Genomic DNA, 22,698 nt, shown 5'->3' with positions numbered 1-22,698 from the left:
AGTGATTGAATGCAAAAGTTAAGAAACACAGATTTCATCCATAGCACTGCAGTTTAAAACAGATTTTCAGGAATGAAAATATGTTATGAGAATTTGTCAAATCATCCTCAGTCTTTTTCAAGTATTCTATTTAGTTGTTTTATTGTATAAATAACCTCCAAATATAATATTGCATTTATAAGGCCTCTTACAATTTATGCAAAATTCTATATTGTGAGCTTTAATGAGAAATACATTTATCACATCTGAATATAAGAAATGAAACACATTTTTAGAACCAAGGCAGTTCAGGTCCAAAATCCCTTCTGATAAGAGTTATGTTATTAATCCATGATCATGTGCATTGTTCTTTAAATGGCTCTTATAATTAGGGAGATGAAATTAAATCTGCTTTACATTTAAGATTATAAAATCAAAGTTCACATAGGCTATTGTTTCTCTCTCCCTGCGCATCTTTGGTAGCCAAATGTATGTCTTTATGGTTGAATAAGAATCGCCATTATAATCATTGGCCAATACGGAGAATTAAGTAAAATCACAAGTCCAAATCCCTACCTCCATCCATGGCTAATTTAGGAAAGGGACAATTTTAGCTAGCTAGCCACCAAGGACAACAACATAACGAGATGCAACAATTCAAGTTTATTCTGTCAATGACATTTTGCTTTTGATGTGATTGGTGTGAAGACAAATCCAAACTGGCTTCCCTTGACAGTTTTTTTTTTGTCCACCAGGACCATTCACAGTTGAGCTCACTCAGATTAGTGTAACACTGATTGGCTATTATTATTATAAAAAAATTTACCAAGGGAGGCCAAATGCTCGCTGGCTTCCGTTGCATTCAATGCTACGGCGGCAACAAAGTTATACTCTTTTTGACCAGACAGCATCAGATAGACGGGCTACACATACGCTCGGATGCTTTCTCCGGTAAGATACATTCAGCCTCTTGAAAAGTGGTTAACACTAACGTTATCTTGGTGGCTAACATTAGCTAGGGGTTCAGGGTTAAGGTTAGGAGTTAGGTTAAAGGGTTAAGGTTAGGGTTAGGGGAAAGGTTAGGTAACATGCCAAGTAGTTGCAAAAAAAGTCCCTAAAAAGTAGTAAGTAGTTGCAAAGTTGCTATTTAGGTAAAATCCTAAAGTTGTCCGTGATGAGATTCAAACACACACCCTTTGGGTTGCTAGATGTTTGTGTTATATGCCCACCCATTCACCTCGACCAACCACCCTCCTTCCGTTTTTGCCTTAAGTAACCTTCTGTTTTATTTAACCATACCAAACATAACACAGCATATTAATTTGAGAGTCCCGGATTTTCGTTTACTATGTTACTTCTAGTCTATGAACAGGTTGTTCATGTAGACTCTAGTGCAGGGGTGTCAAACTCATTTCGCATCGTGGGCCACATACGGCCTAGGGAGATGTCAAGTGGGCCGGACCATTAAAATTATACCATACTCTGCTATAAATAACCAAAATATCATGTCTTTCCTTTGTTTTGGTGTAAAGAAGCACAAGAACATTAGGAAAATATTGAAATTTAATGAACTATCCTTTTACAAAACATTTCATGAAACACCTCATATTTCCATTTCCAGCATTTTAAAGGTGTTAGTCTAGTCTGGACTTGTATTTGTTCCTGAAACTTGGCATCTTTTGGCCTGTACAAGTGCATCAACACCAGGTGTCATGTCCTGACTAGCTGTCACTTTCAGAATGTCATTTAAGTGCTTGTTTGTGAGCCTTGAACGCATTTTTGTTTTATTGATATTCATCACTGAGAAAATTTGTTCACAAAGGTAGGTTGTCCCAAACATGCACAAAATTTTAGCAGCCAGGGCTGTTAATTTGGGGTGCCCTGGTAGTAGATACTGATAAAATCTGTCCAGACCTACAGAGGCAAATTTGCCCTTCAAATCTGCATCACACTGCAAATCAATTATCTCTAGCTGAATTTCGACCGGCAGATCAGAAGCTTTAACTGTGAAAGGTGAGCGAAAAACTGAAAATTCTGTCTCAAGTTCACCAAATACCTGAAAACGTTTCTCAAACTCCCGCAGTAGTCCTGCAATTTTGTCTTTGTACCGTTTCATGTCCGCATCAGGTCTGGTGACACACACATCTCTCAGACAGGGGAAATGAGCAGGGTTGCCATTTGCCAGTTGCATCTCCCACAAAGTCAGCTTCAACTTAAATGCATGTATGTTGTCAGAAAACTGTGTGACAACTTTTTTGCGGCCTTGCAACATTTTGTTCAGATTGTTCAAGTGTTCAGTAATATCAACCAAGAATGCAAGGTCCCGTAGCCATTCCTGAGGTTGTAATTCCAACACCGGTTTTCCTTTTTTCTCCATGAACTGTCCGATTTCCTCTCGTAGATCAAAGAAATGCCTCAGCACAGCGCCTCGGCTTAACCATCTCACTTCAGTGTGGTATGGCAGGCTGTGGGTAATGTTGCTGTCGCTGAGAAGTTTGTCAAACTGACGATGGTTCAGACCTCTGGACCGGATGAAATTTACAGTGCGAACAACCACCTCCATGACGAGGTCCATTTTCAGCGACTTGCAACACAATGCCTCCTGGTGCAAAATACAGTGAAATGTCCAGAAACGATCTCCATTAAGGGCTTGTACTTTGTCTTTGAACTTTGTCGCGACACCTGCTTTCTTTCCGACCATGGATGGCGCGCCGTCTGTAGCCAGGCTGACAGCGCGGGACCAGTCCACTCCAACTCTGTCCAATGCAGCAACGACAGAGCCGAAAATGTCCTCGGCTGTTGTGGTGTCCATCATTGGCACCAACTCAAGAAACTCTTCAGTAACAGTCAATGTCTCATCAACTCCTCGAATAAATATGGCCAGTTGGGCCACGTCTGTGATGTCAGTGCTCTCGTCAATTGCCACGGAAAATGCAATAAATGACTTGACTCTCTGTTTCAATTGACTGTCTAAATCTGCCGATAGTTCCGAAATCCTCTCTGCTATAGTATTCCTCGTCAGGCTAATATTGGCAAAAGCTTGTCGCTTCTCGGGACATACAAGTTCAGCCGCCTTCATCATGCATCGTTTAACAAAGTCACCGTCGGAATACGGCTTCGATGCTAATGCTATTTCGCTAGCAATTAGGTAGCTGGCTTTTACCGCTGCTTCACTGACTTCTCGGCTCTGGATGAAAGTTGACTGCTGTTTCCTCAGACCCGCCAGCAATTCGTTAATCTTATCTCTTCTCAGTTGTCCTTGCAAGCCGTCATATTTTTCGCTGTGATGAGTCTTGTAGTGGCGTCGAATATTATATTCCTTCAATACCGAAACTTGTTGCAAACACACCAAGCACGAAGGTTTTCCGTGCATCTCTGTAAATAAATAGGGCGTGGTCCATTTTTCTTTGAAAATTCTACACTCCTTATCTACTTTTCTCCGTTTGGATAACGACATTTTGGCTAATGAGGGTGTAGTGGAGAGGTAGAGACCAAGGTATTAACAACGTCGTAACAAGCAGCAGATGGCGCATTGATACCGTCTGCTGTTTTCAGTCTGTCTCAGTGATGCGGCTTGTCTTCTACTCTGATGGAAAGAGTGCGCCCCTTAGCGGATAATCCATGAATTGCAGCGAATTAAAAATATTAATTCCATGTCTTTTATGCATTTTTTCCACTTTCAAATTATCCTGCGGGCCTGATCGAACCTCCTTGGGGGCCGGTTCCGGCCCGCGGGCCGTATGTTTGACACCCCTGCTCTAGTGACTACAAATGAATGTGATATTTGATACTCTCCCACACATTTGTGTTCAGTTTGTGTGTGATATGGCTGTAGGAGGGATGTTTAATTCAACATTATAAAGATACACGTGTATTAACAATGGCAACACTGTCATGTTGATCTGAGTCTTGCTGTTGGAAAACCACATTAGCGCCACACTTTCGGGTGTCGCAGATGCACCTCCCCTGACTTCACTCCTCGACTTTCGACTGCAGTCGGTTACTTCAGCCGTACGGCTCAAACGATCCCACTTGAGTATACTGACGCGACAAGTATCAAACGGCTGTCGGAAGATATTGGACTACTTTAGGAGAAGAACAATTAGCGGGGACTCTTGTCTTCAAAGAAAAGCCGTCAAAATGAACAATATTGCAGTGGATGACCACAGTTTGGAAGTGTCCTCAAAGGGTAAAATCACTGTTAATAATGATGAAGACAAATCGAGGGAGGGGGTCTTGCCGAGTGGCCTCAGAAGACCCCGCAGTTACAGGCCAAAATCTAAAGATCATAAAAGACTTAACCCTCACAAATTAGTTTCGCAATATATTGTGCCTAGTATGAATTCATATGGTCTGTGCATTGTGGACAATTTTCTCGGAAACAAAATTGGAGAGCGCGTTCTACAAGAAGTCCGACACATTCACCAAGGTGGAAAGATGCAAGATGGGGAACTTGCAGGTGGAAACTTTGGCAAAAATAAATCCATTCGAGGTGATAAAATTGCGTGGGTGGAAGGGACTGAAACAGGTTGTGAAAACCTTGGCTTTCTATTGACAAGGATGGATAAACTCATCACCTATGCCGACGGTAAACTGGGAAGCTACAAAATTAAAGGGAGGCATAAGGTTAGTCGTATTTTACCCAATCAGGACGGACTGGTATTAATGCACAATCACTCATATTAACCGAGTTAAATTATGCATGTGTTAGTTTAGGATGTATATCCTATTCCTTAGGGCAACAGGTGGAAAAAACTGTCTATTCATATTTGATTCAATTGACCTGTTCTGTCTTTGGGCTCATATTGATATTTCTTAGCCTAGAAATTGACACCATTCTATAATTATACACAATTACTGAGTAATAATAAATACTTCAATAAATTATTTATATTTTGTATTTATTATTGTTATTATTATTATTATACCCAGACACTTTTCACGGGGATGCAAAAGTCGGGGTTTGTGGCACTTTGCCATGGTCATGTTTAGCTTAATGGAGAGGACGTGCAGCGAGCGGCTTCAAGAGGACTACATGCGCCTGGTGGAATCCTCAATGGCGGGGGACACTCCTAACGCACGCGCACAGAAATAAACATATATATATATATATATATTTATTTTTTATATATAAATTGCATTGGAGATGTTTGTGCAAGGGTCAATTACACAAATTTGTATCTACTTATAAACGTCTGTATTTTATCATTCGCCTAATGAAAAACACAATTTTAAACGATCACTTTAATTTGACGCCCAAATTTAAAATGAGGGATATTCATCGTTTATCGTTTGTATTATTTGTAATTGTGCATATAGAATAATATGCATTTATAGTCGTAAATGTAGTCCTAATCGTCTGTGATCGTGCGTAGGCGTTCTGAGTCAGTTCAATAGAATGAATGAATGTCCTTGCTTCCCTCCGCCCCTCTGGTGCTACAACACATCTTGCACGTTCCATAGTTATATCCAGGTGCCTCATTCGCAGCTTGTTTATAGTTTGGAGTTTAGAGTTGCTGCAGAACACAACTCTTCTGTGACATTTCATTTCTTAAGAATTGCATCTAGTCGTTTCTGAGAGCGAGAAGGGGTGCATTGTTGATACATATTTATCAGTGAACCATTACCTGATGCACTGACATTACCATGCAGTTGCAGTAACAACTTTAGGAGCTGATTTAAGCTGCATTAAATTCCTCATAAATCGTCAAAATGCCTCTTCTGCAACATGTAATGGACGCAGAGTTGGAGCAGTTAGCCATGGACCAGATTGTCCCATCTCTACTGGACCAAGGATTCTTTTACGTGGACAACTTTCTAGGAGAATTGGTTGGGCACTTTGTTTTGAACCAAGTGAAAGAGATGCACTACTCTGGAGTTCTGCAGGATGGACAGCTGGCTGGTCCTGGCCCTTTGGGGGTCTCCAAAAGGAACATTAGAGGAGATAAGATAGCCTGGGTCAATGGAGGTGAAAGGAGGTGCGAGGCTATTCACCTCCTTCTGACATTAATCGATAAGTTGGTTTCTCTTTGCATCGGTCGACTTGGGAAAAGTATAATTCGAGAAAGATCGAAGGTAAGTTGTGCGACAGTTTTGCGTAAATTGAGCGTGTCCATGGTGTTTGATGGGGTCACTGTTTTGACGACAGAGCTAATTTAGTAGGCCTGTACAGTACTACATTACTATAAACTCTACAGTTGTGGACACACCTCTAAACGTATTATTGATGGAAGAAATATGTATATTGTTATTATATAACCTAAACTTTATATAACATGTTAGACTCTGGCCTAGGTCTATATGATGTTCTTACAAATGTACTGTTTATATATAAGGGGTTAAAACAAGTCAAATGTAAACTTTTAATGTCATGTGCACAAATACAGTGAAATGCCTTTCTTGCAAGCACTAAACCCAACAATAATCAGTAATTATTATCAATGTAGTAGTAAAAATAACATAAGGTAGAACAAAAACACACAATAAATAAAAATAAGAAGAACGTGAGAAGTAAGTAAGCTATACTGTATACAGGGTCAGTTCCAATACTATATTTACAATGTGCAGGGATACTGGAGTGAAAGAGGTACATACACTACATGTCCAAAAGTATGTGGACACTTGCTCGTCAAACATTTCATTCCAAAATCATGGAGTTGGTCCACCATTTGCTGCTATAACAGCCTTCTGGGAAGGCTTTCCACTAGATGTTGGAACATGGCTGTGGGGACTTGCTTCCATTCAGCCAGAAGAGCATGAGTGAAGTCGAGCACTGATGTTGGGCTATTAGGCCTCGCTCCCAGTCGGCATTCCAATTCATCCCAGAGGTGTTCGATGGGGTTGAGATCAGGGCTCTGTGCATGCCAGTCAAGTTATTCCACACCGATCTTGACAAACCATTTCTGTATTGACCTCATTTGTGCACAGGGGCATTGTCATACTGAAACAGGAAAGGGCCTTCCCCAAACTATTGCCACAAAGTTGGAAGCACAGAATAATCTAGAATGTCATTGTATGCTGTAGCGTTAAGATTTCCCTTCACTGGAACTAAGTGGCTTAGCCCAAACCATGATAAACAGCCCCAGACATTATTCCTCCTCCACCAAACTTTACAGTTGGCACTATGCATTGGGGCTGGTAGCATTCTCCTGGCGTCTGCCAAACCCAGATTCGTCCTTTGGACTGCCAGATAGTGAAGCGTGATTCATCACTCCAGAGAACGCGTTTCCACTGCTCTAGAGTCCAATGGCGACGAGCTTTACACCACTCCAGCCGACGCTTGACAAGGGTGGCTGGAGTCTTCAACGATTTTTGGACCTTCCTTTCAACCCGCCTGATATAGAGGTCCTGGATGGCAGGGATGTCAGCTCCAGTGATGTACTGGGATGTCTGCAGCCCGTCAAGATGCTCTCAATAGTGCAGCTGTATAACTTTTTGAGGATTTGAGGTCCCACGAGGTCTTCATGACAGTGCGCGTGTGTGGACCATTTTAAGTCCTTGGTGATTTGGACACCGAGGAACTTCTCGACCCTTTCCACTGCACCCCTGTCAATGTAAAACACAACTATTGGGCTATATGGATTTTTATGTCCTAATATTGTATTCTATTCTATTCATTTAAGAGTTGGCCTATGCATTCTGAATTATATACTTTTTTAATGCATATCAGTCAACTTTTTAAAATGTTGTCAGTGAACTTTGGATTGCCACCGTTTTGTGAATTTAATACTCCCCTTTTTATCATCATATATTTGTAATAATTGTGAGCCTCAAAGTGTAGGCTTACAGTTGGACCAATTGTTTACGTACTGTAAACATACTTCATTACATATTTTGCAGGACTTTGTAAAGCGTTGTTGCATAGAGCCATGGCAATCCCACAATCTATTCACAGTAACTTTGATCTTATATGCAGTCAACAGGGGATGCAAACACATGTATGTTGTGCTGATTGCAGTGGAAGTGATGGGTGGTACGTGACTCCTCACACTGCCTATAGCTGTTTGTACTCTCAGAAAATCAGAGTTTCAAGCAGGAAATAGCGTGTGAACACTATACTACATTGCAACACACCAGACTCGGCCATAGTGTCAGTCAGTACTGCACATCCCACCACCACCCACAGCCCAACACCCTTCTCCCTTTCTCACATCACTGGATCCTGCTCCCAGCCTTATGTGGACAAACCATTTATCAGATGATAATGTGTAAATAACAGCAGCAAATGATCATGTGTAATTTATTCATGTTAAAGAAGGATTTATAGACGGTTGAGTGCTGGAGTATCTTTGTCACTTGTTCATTTGATAACACTATTTTCATTGATTTAACTGCTCAGTGGAGATGTTTTATTTGTTGACATTTGGAAGCCGTTTTGATCAAACATAACAAATATCAGTGGATTCTAAAGACACAACTTTTCTCTTAAGATATCATTACAAAGAAAAGGCGACAAAGCTGAAACCATGTCAAAAGAGTATTTTAGCTGGTTGACACACAGCCTGTTAATTTGTCTGTTGTCTGGACTGATTGAGGAGTCATTCACTGTTGGAGGGGGAGAGAGAGAACGAGAGCGGGATATAGAGGGATATGGAGAGAGATAGGGAAAAGGAGAGAGGGAGGAAGAGGGAGAGAGATGGAAGAGAGGGAGAGAGGCCTGTAGACCTAGCAGTGCTATGTTGCGTCTGCTGGCTCATTCTGGACACGTAGCACTGTCATTAAACCTTCAACATCCTGGCAGCCTGCCAGCTCTGCTCTGTGTGGACTTCCCCCTCCTCCCACTCCTCCTTTCTCTTGCTTCATATGTTTTCACTCTTCTTTGACAACACTGTGTGTACGTGCATACGTGCCCTCACTGTAGACAGTAAACACTGGGTGTACGTGCATACGTGCCCCCACTGTAGACAGTAAACACTGGGTGTACGTGCATACGTGCCACCACTGTAGACAGTAAACACTGTGTGTGCATGCATACGTGCCCCACTGTAGACAGTAAACACTGTGTGTGCATGCATACGTGCCCCACTGTAGACAGTAAACACTGTGTGTGCGTGCATACGTGCCCCACTGTAGACAGTAAACACTGTGTGTACGTGCATACGTGCCCCCACTGTAGACAGTAAACACTGTGAGTACGTGAATACTTGCCCCCACTGTAGACAGTAAACACTGGGTGTTCGTGCATACGTGCCCCCACTGTAGACAGTAAACACTGTGTGTGCGTGCATACGTGCCCCCACTGTAGACAGTAAACACTGTGTGTACGTGCATACGTGCCCCCACTGTAGACAGTAAACACTGTGTGTGCGTGCATACGTGCCCCCACTGTAGACAGTAAACACTGGGTGTACGTGCATACGTGCCCCCACTGTAGACAGTAAACACTGTGTGTGCGTGCATACGTGCCCCCACTGTAGACAGTAAACACTGTGTGTGTGTGCATACGTGCCCCCACTGTAGACAGTAAACACTGTGTGTGTGTGTGCATACGTGCCCCCACTGTAGACAGTAAACACTGGGTGTACGTGCATACGTGCCCCCACTGTAGACAGTAAACACTGTGTGTGCGTGCATACGTGCCCCCACTGTAGACAGTAAACACTGTGTGTGCGTGCATACGTGCCCCCACTGTAGACAGTAAACACTGGGTGTACGTGCATACGTGCCCCCACTGTAGACAGTTAACACTGGGTGTACGTGCATACGTGCCCCCACTGTAGACAGTAAACACTGGGTGTATGTGCATACGTGCCCCCACTGTAGACAGTAAACACTGAGTGTATGTGCATACGTGCCCCCACTGTAGACAGTAAACACTGTGTGTGCGTGCATACGTGCCCCCACTGTAGACAGTAAACACTGTGAGTACGTGCATACGTGCCCCCACTGTAGACAGTAAACACTGTGTGTGCGTGCATACGTGCCCCCACTGTAGACAGTAAACACTGGGTGTACGTGCATACGTGCCCCCACTGTAGACAGTTAACACTGGGTGTACGTCCATACGTGCCCCCACTGTAGACAGTAAACACTGTGTGTACGTGCATACGTGCCCCCACTGTAGACAGTAAACACTGTGTGTACGTGCATACGTGCCCCCACTGTAGACAGTAAACACTGTGAGTACGTGCATACGTGCCCCCACTGTAGACAGTAAACACTGGGTGTACGTGCATACGTGCCCCCACTGTAGACAGTAAACACTGGGTGTACGTGCATACGTGCCCCCACTGTAGACAGTAAACACTGTGTGTGCGTGCATACGTGCCCCCACTGTAGACAGTAAACACTGGGTGTACGTGCATACGTGCCCCCAATGTAGACAGTTAACACTGGGTGTACGTCCATACGTGCCACCACTGTAGACAGTAAACACTGGGTGTACGTGCATACGTGCCCCCACTGTAGACAGTTAACACTGGGTGTACGTCCATACGTGCCCCCACTGTAGACAGTAAACACTGTGTGTACGTGCATACGTGCCCCCACTGTAGACAGTAAACACTGTGTGTACGTGCATACGTGCCCCCACTGTAGACAGTAAACACTGTGAGTACGTGCATACGTGCCCCCACTGTAGACAGTAAACACTGGGTGTACGTGCATACGTGCCCCCACTGTAGACAGTAAACACTGGGTGTACGTGCATACGTGCCCCCACTGTAGACAGTAAACACTGTGTGTGCGTGCATACGTGCCCCCACTGTAGACAGTAAACACTGGGTGTACGTGCATACGTGCCCCCAATGTAGACAGTTAACACTGGGTGTACGTCCATACGTGCCACCACTGTAGACAGTAAACAATGGGTATTCGTGCATACGTGCCACCAATGTAGACAGTTAACACTGGGTGTACGTGCATACGTGCCCCCACTGTAGACAGTAAACACTGGGTGTGCGTGCATACGTGCCCCCACTGTAGACAGTAAACACTGGGTGTACGTGCATACGTGCCCCCAATGTAGACAGTAAACACTGTGTGTACGTGCATACGTGCCCCCACTGTAGACAGTAAACACTGGGTGCGTCATAATACTCCTTTCCTCAGTATGTGCCGACAGGAAATATGCTGCGGTGCAAATAAACTAAAGGATCACTTTATCAGATAAGACCCTTGTGATGTTGCTCCAGAAGAGGCATTTTATTACAGCTTTATTATGTAGGTGTGTGCATAGTAGTGATCGTTCAACAATCAAAGGAGAGAGATTGTTGAAGGAATAGTCTAAAGGTTGCTGTGAAATTGTTAGGTTGCTGGCATGACACGATTCCAATGCTATTTTTATGGTCATTATATTATCCTTTTGTTTTCGTGTCTGGGGATATTCTTCTTTGAGGAACCTAATATGGACTCTTCCTGGAGAAACTGAAAATCGCAGGATAAGATGAAGGGTTTATTCCAAAACGCTATATCCACCAAATTTTCAGTTGTGTTTTTTCATCAAAAATGAATGCTAATGTACCTTTACGTGTGTGTAAAATATTACTGTTCTCAGATTTGTTATTCATAGATTTGAGATGTGTATTAAGATGGGTTTTGTTGCAAAACGCTATATTGTATTTCCAATGTTTAGCTGGAATGGAATGTTCATATCCTGTATATCTACCATATAAATTCAACCCATCATAAATATAGCCTCACGCTACAGTGTTAGATTAGAGCTAGGCTTTGTCCCAAATGTCACCCTATTCCCTATATCAGGGCTCTCCAACCCTGTTCCTGGAGAGCTACACTCCTGTAGGTTTTAATTCTAACCCTGTTCCTGGAGAGCTACACTCCTGTAGGTTTTAATTCTAACCCTGTTCCTGGAGAGCTACACTCCTGTAGGTTTTAATTCTAACCCGGTTCCTGGAGCGCTACACTCCTGTAGGTTTTAATTCTAACCCGGTTCCTGGAGAGCTACACTCCTGTAGGTTTTAATTCTAACCCGGTTCCTGGAGAGCTACACTCCTGTAGGTTTTAACTCCAACCCTGTTCCTGGAGAGCTACACTCCTGTAGGTTTTAACTCCAACCCTGTTCCTGGAGAGCTACCCTCCTGTAGGTTTTAACTCCAACCCTGTTCCTGGAGAGCTACACTCCTGTAGGTTTTAATTCTAACCCTGTTCCTGGAGAGCTACACTCCTGTAGGTTTTAATTCCAACCCTGTTCCTGGAGAGCTACCCTCCTGTATGTTTTAACTCCAACCCTGTTCCTGGAGAGCTACACTCCTGTAGGTTTTAACTCCAACCCTGTTCCTGGAGAGCTACACTCCTGTAGGTTTTAACTCCAACCCTGTTCCTGGAGAGCTACCCTCCTGTAGGTTTTAACTCCAACCCTGTTCCTGGAGAGCTACACTCCTGTAGGTTTTAACTCCAACACTGTTCCTGGAGAGCTACACTCCTGTAGGTTTTAATTCTAACCCTGTTCCTGGAGAGCTACAGTCCCGTAGGTTTTAACTCCAACCCTGTTCCTGGAGAGCTACACTCCTGTAGGTTTTAATTCTAACCCTGTTCCTGGAGAGCTACACTCCTGTAGGTTTTAATTCTAACCCGGTTCCTGGAGAGCTACACTCCTGTAGGTTTTAATTCCAACCCTGTTCCTGGAGAGCTACACTCCTGTAGGTTTTAACTCCAACCCTGTTCCTGGAGAGCTACCCTCCTGTAGGTTTTAACTCCAACCCTGTTCCTGGAGAGCTACACTCCTGTAGGTTTTAACTCCAACACTGTTCCTGGAGAGCTACACTCCTGTAGGTTTTAACTCCAACCCTGTTCATGGAGAGCTACACTCCTGTAGGTTTTAACTCCAACCCTGTTCATGGAGAGCTACACTCCTGTAGGTTTTAACTCCAACCCTGTTCCTGGAGAGCTACACTCCTGTAGGTTTTAGCTCCAACCCTGTTCCTGGAGAGCTACACTCCTGTAGGTTTTAACTCCAACCCTGTTCCTGGAGAGCTACCCTCCTGTAGGTTTTAATTCCAACCCTGTTCCTGGAGAGCTACACTCCTGTAGGTTTTAACTCCAACCCTGTTCCTGGAGAGCTACACTCCTGTAGGTTTTAACTCCAACCCTGTTCCTGGAGAGCTACCCTCCTGTAGGTTTTAACTCAAACCCTGTTCCTGGAGAGCTACACTCCTGTAGGTTTTAATTCTAACCCTGTTCCTGGAGAGCTACACTCCTGTAGGTTTTAATTCCAACCCTGTTCCTGGAGAGCTACCCTCCTGTATGTTTTAACTCCAACCCTGTTCCTGGAGAGCTACACTCCTGTAGGTTTTAACTCCAACCCTGTTCCTGGAGAGCTACACTCCTGTAGGTTTTAACTCCAACCCTGTTCCTGGAGAGCTACCCTCCTGTAGGTTTTAACTCCAACCCTGTTCCTGGAGAGCTACACTCCTGTAGGTTTTAACTCCAACACTGTTCCTGGAGAGCTACACTCCTGTAGGTTTTAATTCTAACCCTGTTCCTGGAGAGCTACAGTCCCGTAGGTTTTAACTCCAACCCTGTTCCTGGAGAGCTACACTCCTGTAGGTTTTAATTCTAACCCTGTTCCTGGAGAGCTACACTCCTGTAGGTTTTAATTCTAACCCGGTTCCTGGAGAGCTACACTCCTGTAGGTTTTAATTCCAACCCTGTTCCTGGAGAGCTACACTCCTGTAGGTTTTAACTCTAACCCTGTTCCTGGAGAGCTACACTCCTGTAGGTTTTAATTCTAACCCTGTTCCTGGAGAGCTACACTCCTGTAGGTTTTAATTCTAACCCTGTTCCTGGAGAGCTACACTCCTGTAGGTTTTAATTCCAACCCTGTTCCTGGAGAGCTACCCTCCTGTAGGTTTTAACTCCAACCCTGTTCCTGGAGAGCTACACTCCTGTAGGTTTTAATTCTAACCCTGTTCCTGGAGAGCTACACTCCTGTAGGTTTTAACTCCAACCCTGTTCCTGGAGAGCTACCCTCCTGTAGGTTTTAACTCCAACCCTGTTCCTGGAGAGCTACACTCCTGTAGGTTTTAACTCCAACACTGTTCCTGGAGAGCTACACTCCTGTAGGTTTTAACTCCAACCCTGTTCATGGAGAGCTACACTCCTGTAGGTTTTAACTCCAACCCTGTTCATGGAGAGCTACACTCCTGTAGGTTTTAACTCCAACCCTGTTCCTGGAGAGCTACACTCCTGTAGGTTTTAACTCCAACCCTGTTCCTGGAGAGCTACACTCCTGTAGGTTTTAATTCCAACCCTGTTCCTGGAGAGCTACACTCCTGTAGGTTTTAACTCCAACCCTGTTCCTGGAGAGCTACACCTGTAGGTTTTAATTCCAACCCTGTTCCTGGAGAGCTACACTCCTGTAGGTTTTAATTCCAACCATGTTCCTGGAGAGCTACACTCCTGTAGGTTTTAACTCCAACCCTGTTCCTGGAGAGCTACACTCCTGTAGGTTTTAACTCCAACCCTGTTCCTGGAGAGCTACACTCCTGTAGGTTTTAACTCCAACCCTGTTCCTGGAGAGCTACCCTCCTGTAGGTTTTAATTCCAACCCTGTTCCTGGAGAGCTACACTCCTGTAGGTTTTAATTCCAACCCTGTTCCTGGAGAGCTACACTCCTGTAGGTTTTAACTCTAACCCTGTTCCTGGAGAGCTACACTCCTGTAGGTTTTAACTCCAACCCTGTTCCTGGAGAGCTACACTCCTGTAGGTTTTAATTCTAACCCTGTTCCTGGAGAGCTACACTCCTGTAGGTTTTAATTCCAACACTGTTCCTGGAGAGCTACACTCCTGTAGGTTTTAACTCCAACCCTGTTCCTGGAGAGCTACACTCCTGTAGGTTTTAACTCCAACCCTGTTCCTGGAGAGCTACACTCCTGTAGGTTTTAACTCCAACCCTGTTCCTGGAGAGCTACACTCCTGTAGGTTTTAACTCCAACCCTGTTCCTGGAGAGCTACCCTCCTGTATGTTTTAACTCCAACACTGTTCCTGGAGAGCTACACTCCTGTAGGTTTTAACTCCAACCCTGTTCCTGGAGAGCTACACTCCTGTAGGTTTTAACTCCAACACTGTTCCTGGAGAGCTACACTCCTGTAGGTTTTAATTCCAACCCTGTTCCTGGAGAGCTACACTCCTGTAGGTTTTAACTCCAACCCTGTTCCTGGAGAGCTACACTCCTGTAGGTTTTAATTCCAACCCTGTTCCTGGAGAGCTACCCTCCTGTATGTTTTAACTCCAACCCTGTTCCTGGAGAGCTACACTCCTGTAGGTTTTAATTCCAACCCTGTTCCTGGAGAGCTACAGTCCTGTAGGTTTTAATTCCAACCCTGTTCCTGGAGAGCTCTCCAGGAACAGGGTTAGACTTAAAACCTACAGAAGGGTGGCTCTCCAGGAACAGGGTTAGTGTTAAAACCTACAGGAGTGTAGCTCTCCAGGAACAGGGTTGGAGTTAAAACCTACAGGAGTGTAGCTCTCCAGGAACAGGGTTAGTGTTAAAACCTACAGGAGGGTGGCTCTCCAGGAACGGTATTGGAGAACCCTGCGCTATATAGTGCACTACTTTTTTACCAGAGCCCAGATCTCAAATTACTGTATTGATACAGTTTTAATATTGATGCCACATGTATATAATTTGTACAGTTCTTTATTAAAAATGTAATTATTTATCATATTTGACTGTGTAAAACCTTGCAGTACTACTTTTTTCTCTGAGAGTGAGGCGGATATACAGCACAGGAGGTTGGTGGCACCTTAATTGGGGAGGACGGACTCATGGTAATGGCTGGAGCAGAATCAGTGGAATGGTATCAAATACATCAAACACATTGTTTCCATGTGTTTGATGCCCATTCCATTCGTGACGTTCCAGCCATTATTATGAGCCGTCCTCCCATCAGCAGCCTCCACTGGTATACAGTATCTCGTTTTGCAACACAATGTGATTGTTTGTCTCTGAAATAAAACCATAAACTGATAGTTTTCAAACAAATTCATGTCTGTCATTTAAAAACCCCATGACATGATTAGATGTGGGAAAACACACCAATGTCTTTCATAAGTTCTTTGAACAAAATAGCTAATTTACCAACATTTGTGAAATTGGATATATAGCCTTTTGGAATTAAAGTATTCACATACTTTTAGTCTGTTTTCCCTGAAATGAGACCACAGATCAGTCCCTTTGTCCACTTTGCATTCTAAAGTTTCTAGCTTGGCGGAAATGCCTAGTTTTTTCACCAGAGCTGGTCTTGACCAACAAATAATTTTGGGATGTCACTTGTTAAGCAACACAGTAGCTGAATTCCATGTGTAGGCAGTCTGAGTCCAGTGACCTTTTCCTATAATGTGTGAGGACCAATAGTCAAACCTTTCTGGGCAGGATCTTAGGGGAACCCTCTTCCCGTTTCCTGAGAGTTAGTAAGGCACAGCTGTTTGTGCTGCGAGAATAGTGCTGTGGAATCCCTAGTTGAAGGTCATATCATAACCTGTCTCATACTCACTATTTACAGTGCCTTCAGAAAGTATTCACACCTCTTGACTTTTTCCACATTTTGTTGTGTTACAGTCTGAATTAAAAAAGGATTACATTTAGATGTTTTGTCTTTGGTCTGCACACGATACCCCATAATGTCAAAGTGGAGATATGTTTTTAGAATATTTTACAATTAATTAAAACTGAAAAGCTGAAATGTCTTCAGTCGCTAAGTATTCAACCCCTTTGTTATGGCTAGTCTAAATAAGTTGCATGGTTTTACTCTGTCTGCACTAATAGTGTTTTAACATGATTTTTGAATGACTACGTCATCTCTGTACCCCACTAATACAATTATCTGAAAGGTCCCTCAATTGAGCAGTGAATTTCAAACACAGATTCAACCACAAAGACCAGGGAGGTTTTCCAATGCCTCGCAAAGAAGGGCACCTATTGGTAGATGGGTAAAACATTTAAAAGCAGACATTGAATATCCCTTTGAGCATGGTGAAGTTATTAATTACATTTTGGATTGTGTATCAATACATCTAGTCACTACAAAGATACAGACGTCCTTCCTAACTCAGTTGCCGGAGAGGAAGGAAACCGCTCAGGGTTTTCACCATGAGGCCAATGGTGACTATAAAACAGTTACAGAGTTTCTTGGCTGTGATAGGAGAAGACTGAGGATGGATCCACAACATTGTAGTTACTCCACAATACTTAGCTAATAGACACTAAAGTAATACTGCAAAAAAAAAGAACTTTTTGTCCTGAATACAAAGTGTTATGTTTGGGGAAAATCCAATACAACATATTACTAAGTACCACTCTCCATATTTTCAAGCATAGTGGTGGCTGCATCATGTTATGGGTATGCTTGTAGTCGTTAAGAGTTTTTCAGGATAAAAAATAAACAGGATGTAGCTAAGCACAGACAAAATTCTAGAGCAAAACCTGGTTTAGTCTGCTTTCACCAGGACAATAACCTAAAACACAGGGCCAAATCTACACTTGAATTGCTTACCAAGAAGACAGGGAATGTTCCTGAGTGGCCTAGTTACAGTTTTGACTTAAATCTACTTGAAAATCTATGGCAAGACCTGAAAATGGTTTGTTTAGCAAATGATCTAATTTGACAGAGCTTGAAGAATTTTGAAAAGAATAATGGACAAATGTTGCACAATTCAGGTGTGGAAAGCTCTTAGAGAATGTTGTGGAAATTCTACACATGGGACACTTGAAATCAATCTTAAATTAATCATTGTTTATTAACAGCAAGTTGGAGAGGTCACAGTCAAACTTAGATGCATAAAGTACCAATCTGAAGTGATGACAAGAAAGACAAGATTAACATTTTCAAGGCTGTCTCTTCCCATGATGAAATTTTCCATCACAAGACTTAACCAGAAAGACTCACAACTGTGTTCGCTGTCAAAGGTGCTTCTACAAAGTATTGACTCAGGGGTGTGAATACTTATGTAAATTAGATATTTCTGTATTTAATTTTCAATACATTTTCTACAATTTCTAAAAACATTTTTCCACTTTGTCATTATTGGGTATTGTGTGTAGATGGGTGAGATTATTTATTTATTTAATCAATTTTCAAAATTCAGGCTGTAACAAAACAAAATATGGACTAATTCAAAGGCACTGTACATCTATTAAACAAATAAATCCTTGTCCTATTACGTTCCTTCGTGTCTACACGTACTAGCCTTAACTTGTGTTCCATATCTGATGCCCAAATGAAATGTTACATGACAGAATGTAACTTGGCCTCTAGTAAACCCTCTATCTGACCCAATGTGCCCACCCCTGGTCGGAACCACACGTCTCTTCATCTGCATTGCTTTGAGGGCTTTTCTTGGCTTTCTTATCACAAGATAGATTACCACAGTTTGGTTAATTGTGCTTCCTTGGATGCTGACTGAATGCACGTAGGCCAGTTCTGCTGAAACCACAACGCTCCCTCCCCAAACAACGCTTACAGGAAATGTTCTGCAACCAAGATATTAACCCATAAATGTCTTCATGTTATATTTTTTATCTCTGATTTGCAGAAACTATTTCTGTATTCTTAGAATATAGTCAAGGCATTTCCACAAATATTTTCTCACAAAAAAGCCTTCTGTAATGGTGTACACTACAGTTATCATGTCACATATTGTCACATGATCAGCGAGTATACAAATATAATGTGTAACAGACTGAGAACTAATGTTTTGTGTTTTTTTTTGTCTGTTTCAGGCGATGGTGGCGTGTTATCCAGGAAAAGGGACAGGATATGTGAAACATGTGGACAATCCCAACGCTGACGGTCGCTGCATCACCTGTATCTACTACCTCAACAAAAACTGGAACCCCCAGGTGAGCTGCAGATTTATAACATATTTATGACATCATTTTGCATATATTTAATTTCGGAAAAAAGTAGATGGTGCTCAACCAACGCGAGCAGAGGTGCAACCTAAAAAATGTGTAGACATCATTGGACATGAAAAGGCGCATCGCTCGCTCACCATAAAAAAATATTTGTTTTATTTCGACAAGTTGAAAAAAATAGATGTTTCGGCCTTCAATTGTCTTCTGCAGAAGGTAATTGAAGGCCGAAACATCTAGGTTTAAACTTGTCTCATAAAACTATGCGTTTGCTGTCCAATTATATATTTAAATTCGTACATATTCTCATGACATTTTATATGTTTTTTACTCTGGGATACACGCAATTACCCACAGTCCTTTCAGATTACAGTTTGGTTTTCAAGACAGTCACTGTACTGTCAGTTTAATTGTTCGGTTCCGTTTATAACATCAAAATTCTTGTCATATTTATGGTTTATTTTTTAGAGACAATGAAAATGTGAGATATTGCCGTCCACTGTTTATTATAATCCCCTCTGGCTTATGATCTTTGTAAATTGCAGAGCAAGCCTCTTATGGCTCAACTTGCTATTCTGTAAAGCTGAAATAAACAATGTTTCTTTGTTATTTTGGCAGGAGCATGGAGGAATTCTTCGCATTTTTCCCGAAGGCAAATCCTACGTTGCAGATGTTGAGCCCCTGTTTGACAGACTGCTGTTCTTTTGGTCAGATAGAAGGAATCCACATGAGGTGCAGCCTTCATATGCAACAAGGTCTGTTTGATTTATCATACTGTTATTATACTGATAATTATTCTGTTCATTCATATGCAAAAATGTCTGAATCTGCTGTTGAATGTATCATACTGTTATTATTATACAGAAGACATTTCTCAGTTAACTTTCTTGACACTGTTAGATTTTCATAAAATGCTAAAGAAGATGTAATGTAATTATGTAATAATAATAATAATTCAGAATTTTGCTTTGTTCCAGATATGCTATAACCGTGTGGTATTTCGATTCAGAAGAAAGGGCAGAAGCAAAGAGACGGTTTAGAGACTTAACAGGTACATTTCTCCATTGGATTATTTAACTTACATCTATGTGTAAACAAAAACATTCGGTAACACTTTACATGAAGTTACTCTTATTCCTGCATAGTAACATTGTAGTTACTACAGTCAGGTTAACTGGCATCAGGTTACACCATGTATCCTAATGTAACCTAATCCTTTACTTAGTCGATACATCCATTTTCAGATTTATAGATTAATCATATCCACCCATTGATTCTTGAAAAGTTTAACATATAAATGCCTCATTAACTTAGTTCAACTGTCGTACCCCATCAGAACCCAAAATATACGCTTGCTTTACTACAATGTTTCTAAACAATTTAAATGTAAAGACACGCTGTATAGCCTCAAAACATGTTTAAGGGCTCGAGGGCTCTGTTCAGTCTGGAAAGCTGAAGCGTTACAGATTCCACGATAGAAATGTAAAGGTGATTTTCGATTGAGCCGACATATGCAGCATTTACCGTGAATGCAGTCTCAGCTAAAACGGGAACATTGCCTTTTAAATTTCAATCACAGCGTAAAGCTGAAATTCTGCAAGCCGTATTGAATAGAGCCCTAAAACTATAATTTATACAGTAGTTTTAAGTCCTTGCATCCATAACTCTATGAATTTTAGAGTGGTTCCATTTCTCCGGGCCCATCTCTCAGCCTTTTACCAAAGCTTTAATGGCATTAATCTATTTCAGCCTCCATCCAAGACCCGGACGGAAGCAGTACTGCCTGAACTTTGACCTTATAAGAGACTCCACTCTGTGTGACACAATACAACACTGGATCCCTAATCCTTTGTGCTGACAGAGTTGTCATGCTTTGGTCTAATCACTGTTTGGACTGTGCTGTGGTACCTCTTCTAAACGCTACAAAGATGTTGAAGGCTACAAAGATGTGTGGTTGTGGTAGATGATAAGAAGAGACGTTAATGGCTTTGTGCATATATTTAGAAATAAAATTATTTTCTGCTCTTTCAATAACAGCGATTCTCGTCATTGTATTTAAATGAATCAACCCAAGTAATACTGTACTTCTTCCTGAAATGTCTTAATAGAATATAGTTTAAAGAATGTAGTTGGGTTAAAATCAACTGAATTCTCTCCTTTAACTACTGCTGTTCTAAAATAATTGTTTACCGGTTCATGCATGCTGGTTTGTTGTATAGTTCTGTTTCAGTCAGATAGAGAGAGAGAGAGGAGGGGGGGGGGGGGGGGGGGGGCATGCTCATGTGTACACGTGTGTGTATTATACAATTTGGCCCATCTAGAATTAAAATGTTTGCATTTAAATCTTGAACAGTAAAGATGAATTGAGATGACAATGTTATGTTGAAAAGAACTAAGGCCTAGATTCAATCCGATCAAGCGTTAACTGACGATAGCTGACACCTGCATAGCTGATGTTTTGGCACTGTCGGAGGTGGAACTGCATTGAAGATGTCAAATCGCAGCTGCTCTTGATCATTGTCAGGAAGCCACAGCTGTCACACTTCCGTTAGTTCAGAATGAGAAAGTATAGACTATATAGAAATAATGACGTTCAAGCTGAAAATCATTAAACAAACAAATGAGGATTTCTATCAGCCTAATCGAGGTGTAGATTACATCTCGCATTCCAGTATTCCAACTTGTAAACAAGGCTGCATGGGATTTCTTTTAATGCGACTCCATGTCGCCGATGGCAATGTCTGCTTTAGGTATGTGCCAGGTGCCGCTTGTTGATTTGACAGCGCTAACGCTGTTCCCCCTCCGTCACCACCAAAACATCCAAAACAGGTGTGAGCTATCGCCGGTTAACGCTTGATCTGAATGAATTGGGGTCCTCAATAAAAATCCGAATGGGCACCTGTCAGGCACCCTGTCACACTGTTACATCGTCTGACTTGTTTTAAGTTGGTAATGCAATCTGGAGCACTCAAGGGTCAATCCAAAATGGCGCCCCTATTTTTCTATGTGGTGCACTACTTTACACCAGATCATCCAAATCCTTATTACACATCAACTATCTTTATAAACTAGTTGAATAGTTAGTTATGAGTGACTCCCAGGACTGCTGTCATTACTGATCCCCCTGAGCAGCCATGTTGTTCTCTTCCCTAAACATGCATCTTCGACAATAACTACACATGTTCAGGTTTTTTGTGAAGCTTTTGTATATACGCCTTGTGGAAGAAATCAATTGTTGATGCAACATTCAACTCTTTACAGAGGTGGTGAAGGAAAAACTGTTCATTGTGGATATACAGCACTCTATGTGTGGTTGTTATCTGTAATGGATTTTTGTGCTTAAAATCAGCTTGCATGCTGATCAGCCAAGCTGGTGGATACAGTCTACAGAATGGTGAATAATGTGGTTTTGTTAATGTTTGTTACTTATATTCAAGACAAATACAATTATTTTCCACCTGAATATTGTCACAGTCTGTACTACATTTTTATCATAAAAAGGGTTAGGGTGAGGGTTAAACATTTGGTTAGAGTTAGGGTTGAACTGGGGTGTGGTCATGAAGCTAGGGTTAGAGTTTGGGTTGAACTGGGGTGTGGTCATGAAGCTAGGGTTAGAGTTAGGGTTGAACTGGGGTGTGGTCATGAAGCTAGGGTTAGAGTTTGGGTTGAACTGGGGTGTGGTCATGAAGCTAGGGTTAGAGTTAGGGTCGGGCTTGCGGTTAGGGTTAGGGACATGAAGCTAACCCTAGCTTACCCTAGCTTCATGTCCACACCCCAATTCAACCCTAAGTCTAGCCATAAACCCAACCCTAAGCCTAACCCTAACCCTAACCCTAAACCAAACCCTAACTTCATGTCCACACCCCAGTTCAATTTGCATACTGCCATTGCACTGCACACTGCCCCCTCC

The 22,698-nt window shown here is 42.3% G+C and overlaps 1 protein-coding gene across 2 annotated transcripts; it reads left to right on the top strand.

The window, feature by feature from the left end:
* Nucleotides 1-4,014: 4,014 nt before the first annotated feature.
* Nucleotides 4,015-21,022, top strand: LOC129813424 (prolyl hydroxylase EGLN3-like). Of its 2 annotated transcripts, none has more exons than XM_055865760.1 (5): nucleotides 4,015-4,605; nucleotides 18,657-18,776; nucleotides 19,407-19,543; nucleotides 19,766-19,839; nucleotides 20,538-21,022. In XM_055865760.1, the coding sequence occupies exons 1-5, from the start codon at nucleotides 4,120-4,122 to the stop codon at nucleotides 20,573-20,575; spliced, it is 855 nt and encodes a 284-aa protein (XP_055721735.1). In that variant the 5' UTR covers nucleotides 4,015-4,119; the 3' UTR covers nucleotides 20,576-21,022. The 2 variants fall into 2 exon arrangements, with proteins under 2 accessions (XP_055721735.1, XP_055721736.1); XM_055865761.1 differs by lacking the exon at nucleotides 4,015-4,605 and adding an exon at nucleotides 5,436-6,054.
* The last annotated feature ends 1,676 nt before the right edge of the window (nucleotides 21,023-22,698 follow it).

The sequence above is a fragment of the Salvelinus fontinalis genome, chromosome 16 (assembly GCF_029448725.1).
Source record: "Salvelinus fontinalis isolate EN_2023a chromosome 16, ASM2944872v1, whole genome shotgun sequence".
NCBI lineage: Eukaryota > Metazoa > Chordata > Actinopteri > Salmoniformes > Salmonidae > Salvelinus > Salvelinus fontinalis.
The sequence above is the reverse complement of the archived record's forward strand: the minus strand, read 5'-3'. Positions and strand labels throughout refer to the sequence as shown.

Excerpts from the sequence above, each read along its gene's own strand:
- LOC129813424 (XM_055865760.1), top strand. The coding sequence starts at position 4,120 with ATGAACAATATTGCAGTGGATGACCACAGTTTGGAAGTGTCCTCAAAG. Across the intron at positions 18,777-19,406 it reads ACAAAAACTGGAACCCCCAG|GAGCATGGAGGAATTCTTCG; the intron begins GTGAGCTGCAGA and ends TTATTTTGGCAG. Across the intron at positions 19,840-20,537 it reads ACGGTTTAGAGACTTAACAG|CCTCCATCCAAGACCCGGAC; the intron begins GTACATTTCTCC and ends AATCTATTTCAG.